Source organism: Misgurnus anguillicaudatus, chromosome 7, assembly GCF_027580225.2.
Source record: "Misgurnus anguillicaudatus chromosome 7, ASM2758022v2, whole genome shotgun sequence".
NCBI classification, from domain to species: Eukaryota; Metazoa; Chordata; class Actinopteri; order Cypriniformes; family Cobitidae; genus Misgurnus; species Misgurnus anguillicaudatus.
In genome coordinates, this window is record NC_073343.2 from 99049 (window position 1) to 111301 (window position 12253).

At 36.2% G+C, this 12253-nt stretch overlaps 1 protein-coding gene across 3 annotated transcripts in view; it reads left to right on the forward strand.

Moving 5' to 3' along the window:
- The window catches only part of daam1a (dishevelled associated activator of morphogenesis 1a), an 88759-nt gene that overhangs the window by 50228 nt on the left and 26278 nt on the right, over positions 1-12253 (forward strand). For all 3 annotated transcript variants that reach the window (XM_055171803.2, XM_055171805.2, XM_055171804.2), the window contains exons 4-10: positions 3637-3708; positions 6604-6698; positions 7428-7761; positions 9250-9360; positions 9440-9543; positions 9630-9696; positions 9774-9891. In XM_055171803.2, coding sequence (XP_055027778.2) covers positions 3637-3708; positions 6604-6698; positions 7428-7761; positions 9250-9360; positions 9440-9543; positions 9630-9696; positions 9774-9891 — 901 coding nt within the window. The remainder of the gene's footprint in view (positions 1-3636; positions 3709-6603; positions 6699-7427; positions 7762-9249; positions 9361-9439; positions 9544-9629; positions 9697-9773; positions 9892-12253) is intronic.

Below are 12253 nucleotides of genomic sequence, written 5' to 3' on the forward strand. Positions count from 1 at the left end.
GAGCGAGGAACGCGATGCTTCACGTTTGGTGTGTACGCAGTACAAGACTGCGTCTTAAGAACGAATCTAATCAGCTAGCAATTGGTTAGGGCTAATAGTCTTACTATTTGGATTTAAATTAGATCTTTTTATATAACATACTTAAAACAATTATGATCAGTCTTGACTAGTCTTAGAAATGTATGCAACCCACCACTAGTTTAAATGAAAGAAATCACATTTCATTACCAATGTTAGAATCATTCTCACATTCAAAGTCTATTTCTGTACAAGTATCCCATTTTTCCTTCAGTCCAATGTTTAGAAAGATCTGCATGTAAAGTGTGTTTGTCAGGGTTTCGTCCTTGCATAGCCATTTCCCTACACATTTCTGTTTCCTGCAAACTTGTTTCATCTGTCTTCACCAAAAAAACCTGAAGCAGACCAGACCAGCTGAATGTACGAACACGGCTCGACCATACTGTGTATCCCCAAAAAAGGACATAACGTAAACAGTTCAGTCTATTCCCACATGCTCCGGCACATGCTTGGCTTTGGGACAAGGAGATGGTTATGAGCGCAGGGGTTTATTTTCACAGTATGTGCGATTTGGGTTCGTGGAGTGAGAGCGAACAGATCCCAGGCTACCCTGACACACTCTGTAAACCTACATTTATAGAAGGCATGAACTGAAGAGCGAAACACACAGCAGTGCTCTAGGGTTTCTCTGAGACTAGTTACCTGCTCATTACCCACCAGGGATCCTTTCTTCGGTTGCTGGTTTATTGTCCTCCAAACCATTAAAAAAACAGAGCCCTGTCAATCATTAAGATGCCATTGATTAAGACCCTTCACATTCATATATTAATACAAACATCTGTGTTGGTTTGCTTGCCTGGATCAAAGCTTTCGTTTCAGAAACGTTTATACGGGGGTGGTGGAAGGCAATAAAAAGAGGGAATTATGTTTCTACGGGTTGCGGATTTCTAGACATACTGGGCACAGACTGTCGGAATAAATAATAGCTAGTTATATCGAAGAATTTATAAAAAAAGTATTAGCATATACGACTGAGGAAGTTTACAGGTAAACGGAAACGTTTAGTCACACGACAATCATTAATATTGTCTTGACTGTTTCCGTATCTGTCTGGTATGGCAGCTTTAACCCCTCAGGAAAAGGACAATTTTTAAGTTTTAAACTTTGCTAGCAGAAAAACAAGTATGCAGTGTTATCCCAGCTTAATAAAACACAGCACGTAGCGTGTTAGTCAGATACACCTGCGAGTGCTGGACTAAATCTCCTCTCGGTGGATTTCTGGAGTTCAAGCAACACATGGGCACTTTAACTGCTATCAAGAGTTCATTTGAATGTTTGGTATGAAGTACTTCTCACCCTTACGATCCAAAATACTTTGTTAAATTGTATAATTGCTTAATAGTGTTATAAAACGACGGGCGTACTTATTAAAGAGATTCCTGGAAGCTTATCGTGCAAGTCGTCTCATGTGGCCTCCATTACAGTTACATCGAAACTCCCAAGACATTCCCGATTCCAAACTTACCCGGGCCAGCACAAGTCAATCTCCCTTCAAACGTGGGAGCAGCTGTATATTATAGACACTCGAGTATAACGCTAACACTGCGGTATTGTTTCCCAACCCCGGCTTTGTATTAAAATGTTTAAAGAATTAGTTACTCTGGGAAAAGCAAAGTTGTAGTCTTTTAAGCTTCTGCCAGGGTTTGAATTTTGAGCTGAACTTTAGGAGCGCTGTAGTCCCAGAGCTTTGAGTCTTGTCATGGCTGTTACATGAAAGCAGACGCGAGGAAGGTGTCAGCTGTGGACGCATAGACATGAAACAGTATCCGTTTGCAGGCGTGTTTGGACGGTTGGATGTGATTTGTGGGAATCGCAGCGGTCAGATGAGCCGTGTTCTCACACCAGAGGATGTGAAAGGACATGAGAACGTGAACTGGTTGTACTAAGAGGTCTGTGTCGGTTTGGAGGACAGCAGGTTGATGTTTGTGTGTCAGACGATTGATTTAAAGGCACAGCTCACCCAAACAGTCATAATTCATTCACTTTTTTGCTGTGTTAAACTTGCAGGATTTATTGGAGTACATAAAGGTGTGAAACATGTGAGCCTGTCTGAAATTCAGGCTAAAGTGTAGAGCTGTCAAACGATTAATCGCGATTAATCGTATACAAAATAAAAGTTTGCATTTGCATAATATATGTGTGTGTGTGTGTACAGTGTGTAATTATTATGTATATATATATATATATATATATATATATATATATATATATATATATATATATATATATATATATATATATATATATATATATATATATATATATATATATATATATATATATATATATATATATATATATATATATATATATATATGTATATATATATATATATATATATATATATATTTACATGTAATTATTTCTTAAATATATACATGCATGTGTATTTTATATAAACAAAATAATTACACTCAGCACACACACATATATACAAACACAAACTTTTAATTTGTTAACGATTAATTGCGATTAATCGTATACAAAGTAAAAGTTTGCATTTGCATAATATATGTGTGTGTGTGTTTACTGTGTGTAATTATTATGTATATATATATAAATACACACACATACATGTATAAATTTAAGAACATTTTTATTTATATTTACTTTTTTTAAACTTATATATATTATAAAATATATAAATAAATATATATTTACATATTATTGTTTCTTAAATATTTACATAAATGTGTATTTTATATAAACAAAATAATTACACTCAGCACACACACACATATATACAAACACAAACTTTTAATTTGTTGACGATTAATTGCGATTAATCATATACAAAATAAAAGTTAGCATTTGCATAATATATGTGTGTGTTTACTGTGTGTAATTATTATGTATATATATAAATACACACACATACATGTATAAATTTAATAATTTTTTAAAATTAATATATTATATAAAATATATAAATAAATATATATTTACATGTAATTGTTTCTTAAATATATACATAAATGTGTATTTATATATACAAAGTAATTACACTCAACACATACACATATATACAAACACAAACTTTTATTTTGTTAACGATCAATCGTGATTAACGGTATACAAAATAAAATTTTGCATTTGCATAATATATGTGTGTGTTTACTGTGTGTAATTATTATATATAAATACACATTAATACAAGTATAAATTTAAGAACATTTTTATTTATATATACTTTTTTAAAATTAATATCCAATGTCCAATATCTTTGTTGAGGGGGTGAGACTACAAACACCCCTTTTCTCGATCAAATCGCCACCAACTTCGAAATGTATGCTACATTTTGATTACAAATATGACATACTTTCAATAAAGATTAATGTTTCTATGGGTGAAATGCTCCTTTAATACTAAGGATATTAAGAGGTTATATTTTCTTTACATTATGTAGGATGATTTTATGTAGAAAAACGTAAATCACAAAAAGAGTCATAGACTGCGTTACACATATTAAGCGTCAAATTTGATTAATGATTTAGCAACTAAATTATTATTGTTTCAGAACACTTTCAGTATCTAATCTGAATTTTTACTTTTTTTCAGGAACAAGAAGAAAATAAGGGGGCGACCAGCTGGCCTGAATTCTACATCGATCAGATCAATTCGATGGCTGCTGTGAGTTGCATACAATACTGAGATAAATAAACAGTACATACTGTACATTTCCCTGGAACACTCATTTCTGTGTTTACCCTGAGGACATGCGAGACACTTAGTCAAGAGGGGGCTGTAAACTCACAGATGTTGCCCTTGAGGAAGTTGTTGGGGGGTGTTTACAGAATGGCATTAACATTAGTAAACGATCGTAAATTTTTCATAGGGGAAAGAGCATTAGGCTCGTCAAAAACTAGCGAGATAATCAGTAAAGCTGTAAATTCCTTCACACGGACTATAGACATCTTTCAGTGTGAGAGAGTAAAACACTGCGGTTGAACCCTGGAGGTCTTGTGTGAGTATTATGATGTGTAGAAAACAGCAGGTGATTTATATTTGCTTGTGAAGGGGTTGTTGAAGGTTCACACAAGAGCAACATGGGAGCAACACTAGGAGAGCTGTTAGTGATTAATCAATTAATTGATTAGTTGTCATTAATAATTTAAAGGTGCTGTAGAGAATGTAAAACTGTATTTACTTCGCCATAGGTGATTAATGACAGTTCTGTGAGATATCGTGAGCCTCAAACACTATTGTGTCTTCCTTCTAATGTAAACATCTTGCATGCAAAAAGACTGCTGGAAAACAGGCCACCAACTATGATCAATGTTGTTGATCCTAAAAACAAAGTTGTGGCTGCTGAGTTAGCGCTATGTGCTAGTTAATTAATTAAAAATGTTAAATCCCGTCTTTGGATAATTTTTGCACTTGATAAATCCACATACCCTTCTATGTAAATATTAAAGAACATTTTTGCATATTATTTTAATGCATTATATGCCAGCTTTAATAGATTAAGCTTATCAACATATAAACATGTATAACAATACAAAATATTTTATTATACACATTAAAAAGTCAAATGGAGAAATTCATATGCATGTTTGTTTTTATATAAAAATGTATTATTAACTCTTTTGCCGCCAGCATTTTTTTTTTAAAGTTGCCAGCCAGCGCCAGCATTTTTCATGATTTTTACAAAAGTTTAATGGCTTCCAGAAGATGTTCTTCTTTAAATATATAAACATACAATATATCAAATGAATTTTTTTTATTACCTATCAGATATGGTTAAGTTTCTTTAAAAACACCAATTTAAAAGCTTTTGAGAGAGCAGATTTAGAGGGATCCTCAAAACATACACAGACATGGCCGTTACTTCCTCTAGGTCAGTGGTTCTCAATCCTGGTCCTGGAGGTCCACTGCTCTGCACATTTTGAATGTCTCTCTTATCTGACAGACAATGAGATCTCTGCTAATGAGCTGATGATTTGAATCAGCTGTGTTAAACAAGAGAGACATACAAAATGTGCAGAGCAGTGGACCTCCAGGACCAGGATTGAGAACCACTGCTCTAGGTCGTTACTTCCGGGTTTTATACGTGGCGGAAGAGCACCACCTGGTGGATAATAGCGGTATTACGGATTGCCAGAAATACTCGTCATTGGCAGGGAAGCGTTTTCTGTTAATTGACGAGATAACTTGGTTAATGGTAATAAATTATTGGAAAAATTTAATTAACCATGTTTAAATGTAAATTTAAACATTTTCATAATTTCGAGTTCGAAGGAATAGTTCACGCAAATATAAAAAATCGCAGATAATTTACCCTAATGCCATACTAGATGTCTATTACTTACTTTCTTGAGCCGAAATATTATATATGTTAAAATTTCGGTCATGTTTTTTTCATATATGTGACCTTGCAACACAAAACCAGTCATAAGGGTACATTTTTAAAAATTGAAATTAAAATATACACACATAGCGCCTTTAAAGTTGTCCAAATAAAATCCTTAGCAACTGCATCCACTCACAAAAATAGTTTTGATATATATTTACTGTAGGAAATTTACAAAATGCCTTAACTTTATTTAATATACTTTATATATCCTAATGATTTTTGGCATAAAAGAAAAATCTATAATTTTGACCCATACAATGTAGCTATTGGGTGTCAACAATAATCGATTTGGCGATGCATCGCAATGCGCGCATGCACGATTCAGCATCGATGCAGGAAAGTGCCATAATCGATTATGTCACTGTTTATTTTCTGGCCTCGAGTGGACAATAAAGTTGTGAAGTTTCAATTACATCTGGGGGCATAACAACAACAATCAAGATGGCTGAGGCATAGAGAGATGACCGCGATAAATGGGTAAATAAAAACGCACCATTTTCCATGGAAAGCGGACATATGGGCACATTTCGGATTCTACGAAGTTAAAGGGAAACTAGACAAGACTTACGCTGTGTGTAAAATTCTCATCTCGGGTATATAATTGTCATTGTCTTAAAGCTGCTAAGCTTCTGTTTTGTTGAGAATAGTTGCACTTGACTTTTCTACTTGACTGATGAAAAATGTGCCTTGTTGTGTACAGTAGAATTCTGATGCATCGCAATGCATCGTAGAATCGAATTAAATTGAATCGTTACCTGGTGAATCGTAATTGAATCGAATTGTGAGAAAAATTCTGTCATTAATTAGTATAAGAAACTTGTATAATTAAATAAGTGCTCATTTCTTAAGCATTTATATTTTATTTTTTGTTAAAAATGTGTTGCATGTCCATGTTTTTTGGACTTGTCCATATATCTTACATTATATTAGTGATTATTTCATTAACTTGATGCGACATTTCCCTTTATAGAACTATCGTGCGTTGTTATTTTAATGCTTACAGTAAAAAATGTCAAATCAACATTTATATTTATTTTTTGTCAACTTATCACAAGTGAAAACTTAAAATAGTAGCTTGAATTGACTTGCAAAAGCAAGTTGTTTTAACATGCTACATTTTTTACAGTGAACAGTTTATTCAAAATATCTCTTATGTTAAATTTCTCCACCAGAGGAAGACCCTGCTGGCCCTTGAAAAAGAGGATGAGGAGGAGAGAAATAAAACGATAGAGGGCTTAAAAACAGCTCTACGGACACAGCCAATGAGGTACCATCTATTACACCCACATTTTCTTACCTACAATGTGTCATTTCATGACGGTCTAATTGCTCTGATTAAGCACTTTACACGCAGCAGTGTGCAAATGGAGTCTGTCTCTATCTCTCTCAATGTCTAAGAGCATCATTAATACAGTACTGAAGGTGTCTTTCCACGGTATTAGATGTCAGCCTGATCTCCTGCACTAATTCATCGCTTCGCTAATAGCCATTCAGCTGTTTAGCTTCCCAGAAGGAGTCTGTGTCTTATCATAACACCCCATTATTTATCACAGGCAGCACTGATTCCCTTGCCTAAAGGATTTTCTAATGAGGCTGTTAGATCAGCATCACCACTCGAACCTTTTACAGTTTAGAGGTCAGAGGATTTGCCATGTGACACTCTTTCTCCTTCTGTAGAGTCTGTAAATGAAGCTTGACTCCTTTAAATGAAGCTTGACTTGATTTTTATGAAATGAAATGCATGCACACAAACTCATCATGTTACTGCTGCATGCAATGATTAGGAATTTGTTTTCGCCGTCCCTGTGAAGAATGCGGTTTACGTTGCCAGGAATAGCATTTTGCTTGGCCGTGCATGGCGGTGGTTAACCCCCTTAGTAACTTTTCTCATGCAGTCAATTATCTGAAGCTACAACAGAAAAACTGGCTAAAAATCAGGATGTTTTAGTTTAAATAATGTCTATATATTTGGCCTCACATTTGCTTTGCTCCTCAGGTTTGTCACACGCTTCATAGACCTCGATGGGCTGACGTGCATCTTAAACTTCCTGAAAACGATGGACTACGAGACCACGGAGTCTCAGATCCACACCTCGCTGATTGGCTGCATCAAAGCCCTGATGAACAACTCTCAGGGGCGCGCGCACGTACTCGCCCATGCTGAAAGCATCAACATCATCGCTCAGAGCTTAGCCACCGAGAACATTAAGACCAAAGTGGCGGTTCTCGAGATCATGGGCGCAGTATGTTTAGTGCCTGGAGGTCACAGAAAAATCCTTGAAGCCATGTTGCACTATCAGAAGTTCGCCTGTGAGCGGACGCGATTTCAGGTACACAACAATTGCTTTGTCTCAGATCTCATGGCATCAACATCTTGTTTCCACATAGATGTATATTTAACAAATGTTCTCATTGGCTATGGATAATATGGACAGAAACATTACTTGTAGTCAACACCCTGCATGGTGTGCAATTTCATGTGGACAAACTTGTGGCGCTTTTCCATTGCATAGTACCCCACGGTTTGGTTTTGGTCAGGTCCGGTCAGCTCACCACACTTTGGCTTGGTTAGCTTTTCCATCGAGTTTAGTAATGCTAGGTTCAGACCAGCCGCAGTAGAGGCGTCAAGTGCGAGTGATTTCAATGTTAAGTCAATGTAAGACACGTTGACGCTCGTCTGGAGGTCTTGCGGCGCGAATGAGGCGTTTAGTGCGGCGCGGTAGACACGATTCTACCTCATTTGCGCGTCTAGTTTGCGCGAATGGCACGCAAGTTGACAAATTTGAACTTTGACGGAAAAACATGCCAAGTTAACCAATCAGGAGCTTGCTCTAGTAGTGACGTGATTACAGGAAGCGAGTGGAGTCGCAGAAGCCCCTCCCATGACGCAAATTTCCGCGTGAATGTCTCGATGACTAGAATTTCATGCGCGGCTTTCATGCGCGAATGAAGCGAGTAAACTCAAAATGTTCAAGCGACAAACTAAATGCGGTAGACGCAAATCTGACGCCTTAAACGCAGCTGGGGTGAACCCACAGTAACACTTCGGAGCGGGAGGGATTATAGGCGTGACGTTACATTTGCGCTGCCTAGTGCTGCGACATCATGCATGTGAGAGCGTCATTGTACATTCCCATACATTAATTTATTTCTCAGTCCGCCACAAAATAAAAATTGACCACCACAAATAGATGTTTCTACATCATGTTTATCACTAACGTTACCTCTGTATCACATGACAGTTTCTGTATGTGGCGCCGGTCGACGCGCTCCGTTGACTGAGCCTCATTTAAGTTGCATTTATGCAGACGTGCGTGTCGCGAATGTGCCACCACAAACTGCAAGTCTGGAATTTTTTTATGGTGTTCCTGATTCACAACCTGTGGATGTTTTTGATCGCTAAAGAGGAGTTTGGGAACTTATAACAGAGCACAAATAGCAACATGTTTGCTCGAGACAGCGCAAGCTAGCATGAAGGTAAAGCTAATCTTTTACATAATAGTGATGACGCTGGTAGTGACGATTCTCTCAAACCAATCAGTGATCTACAGTGTTTTCACATCACGTTTTGGTATCAGCTCGGGTCGCTTGGAACCCTGACCGAGGTGGTACGAAAAAAAGTATCGGGTACTATGTACTGCACATAGTGGAAAAGCTCCCAAAAGTAAGCTGACCCGACCCAAACCAAACCGTGGGGTACTATGCAATGGAAAAGCGCCATTGGTGGTGTCTCTCATGTCCACAAAAAAAGTTAAGCCGGATAGAAGTGAAATATTTCGAGGTCTTTCACCTTCTCCATTCTCATTATCTTCACATAGACCCTTCTGAATGACTTGGACAGGAGCACAGGCCGCTACAAAGACGAGGTGAACCTCAAGACAGCCATCATGTCCTTCATCAATGCTGTCCTCAGTCAGGGATCAGGGGAGGTAAACGCTGCTTTCTACACATCTGTGTCTCATTATCATTCAAGTTTTTCTTTCTAACTTCCAACATTTCGTTTTAAAGACCAGTTTGGAGTTCCGAATTCATTTGCGGTATGAATTTCTGATGCTGGGCATCCAACCAGTGATTGATAAATTACGGTCCCATGAAAACGCCACGTTAGATCGGTAAGTGCTGAGACTCCATCTGTCATCTACTAATGTAGTATAGTCTTGTATAGTATAGTAAAAAGTCATCTTTTATTGTATTCCAGGCATCTGGATTTCTTTGAGATGCTAAGAAATGAAGATGAATTAGCTCTCGCAAAGCGGTTTGAGAATGTAAGCTTGCTTTCTCGATTACTTTTCTCTAAATATGCAAACTTTTGGGTGAAATATAATTGTTTTGTTCCACTCAGGTTCATATAGACACTAAAAGTGCCACTCAGGTGTTCGAACTCATCCGGAAAAGAATCAACCACTCGGATGCCTTCCCACACTTTATGTCTGTCTTACAACACTGCCTGCACATGCCCTATAAGTGACAAAACCCTCCTTCTTCTTAAAAGAAAACACCACCGTTTTTAAAAAATTGTACTATGTTCTTACCTCAACTTAGACAAATTAATATACATACCTATCTTTTTTCAATGCGTGCACTTTTAATCTTTGTACAGCGGCTTGTGAATGTGTTAGCATTTAGCCTAGCCCCATTCATTTCTATGGCTCCAAACAGGGATGAATGTAGAAGCCACCAAACACTTCTATGTTTTCCCTATTTAAAGACTGTTACATGAGTAGTTACACGAGTAAGTATGATGGCACAAAATAAAACTTTTGTTTGGAGCCATAGGAATGAATGGGGCTAGGCTAAATGCTAACACATTCAAGAAGCGCTGTACGAAGATTAAAGATTATGTACAAAGATTTTGTGTTATTTAGTGCTGCAATGGATCCATACGAATCACGATCAACTGTTCGGCTCGCATGAGATTTGCGGATAAATTCAGAACCCTTGATGTGTAAACTTTAGAGAGTTGTGTCACTGTATCTCATACACTGAAAAAAATGATTCATTGAATTTAATAAATTTTTTTAAGGTAAGTGGTTGCAATCATTTTATTTAAGCTACATTTAAACAAAAGTTTTATATTTTATTTTACGTTACTAATCTTTTTTGTTTAAATGTAGCTTAAAAATTTGATTAAATTCAATTAATCATTTTTTTCAGTGTACTTTAGTGTATTAAAATACATTTGGCTAATTGAGCAATGAAAACACACATGGAGAGACGTGTTTCAAAAAGCAAGCGAACATAAAATCTTTCCGTTCTTGACCGGGCACGTACAAACAAAATGATCTACGCAGTATTCTTTTCTAATAAAAACATTTGTTTATGTCTAAAGTGTGTGTATGGATTAGGAGCAGAAACCAGTCTGTGCCTATTTGGTCTTAAAGAGACAGTAATCTCAATTAACCTACTTAAGTCTGTGTCATTAATGTTAATCAAACAACCCAAGACAAAGAGAATATCACTTCTGTAGCTCTAAAAAATAATAATTACATTTAATTAATACAATAAATACAGTGTCATTATTCATTTGATTCGATTTCTGTACCTAATGATATTTTTAGACCTTCTTAATGTGCAACTTTGTTCTGATCCGAAAAATTATCTAATTCGTGCATCAAAAACCGTAATGTGATCCGAACCATGAGTTTTGTGATCCGTCGCACCCATAGTGTTGTTAGTTTTAAAGGAATATTCCATTTTCTTAAAAGAAAAATCCAGATAATTTACTCACCACCATGTCATCCAAAATGTTGATGTCTTTCTTTGTTCAGTCCAGAAGAAATTATGTTTTTTGAGGAAAACATTCCAGGATTTTTCTAATTTTAATGGACTTTAATAGAGCCCAACATTTAATACTTAACTCAACCCTTAACAGTTTTTTTCAACAGTGTTTCAAAGGACTATAAACAATCCCAAACGAGGCATAAGGGTCTTATCTAGCAAAACAATTGTCATTTTTGACAAGAAAAATTAAAAATATATACTTTTAAAGCACAACTTTTCGTCTAGGTCCGGTCCAGCGCGACCTAACGTAAATGCTTAGTGACGTAGGGAGGTCACGTGTTACATATATAAAACGCACAATTGCGGACCATTTTAAACAATAAACTGACACAAAGACATTAATTAGTATCAGTTGACATAAAACAACCTAGGAACGGTCCAATTTCAAGACACTTGTAAAAACAGGGGCGGAGTTTAGCGTTCGTCCTCTGTGACCGATTGACGTCATTAAGTATTTCGTGGGGTCAGCAGGCGCATCACGACCGGATCTACATGACGAGAAGTTGTGGTTTAAAAGTGTATATTTGTTAGTTTTATTGTCAACAATGACAATCGTTTTGCTAGATAAGACCCTTATGCCTCGTTTGGGATTGTTTATAGTCCTTTGAAACTCTGTTGAAAAAAACTGTTTTGTGTTAAGTATTAAATGTTGGGCTCTATTTAAGTCCATTAAAATGAGAAAAATCCTGCAATGTTTTCCTCAAATAACATAATTTCTTCTCGACTGAACAAAGAAAGACATCAACATTTTGGATGACATGGTGGTGAGTAAATTATCTGGATCTTTTAAGAAAATGGACTAATCCTTTAAGCAATTGTTATCTGGGAATAACAAACCTGGAAATGTTGTGACTGGCCAATCAGAATCAAGCATTCAAACCTGCCGTGTAATAAAATTAAATAACATTTTAAATAAATGAACTTCAGATGTTAATGCTTTTGGTGTTAATGGTAATGGTTAATGGAACCATATAATGGTTTTTCTATGGCATTGTGTGGCACCTTTATTTTTAAGGTTTTTTAAGTTTACCGTAGTACATC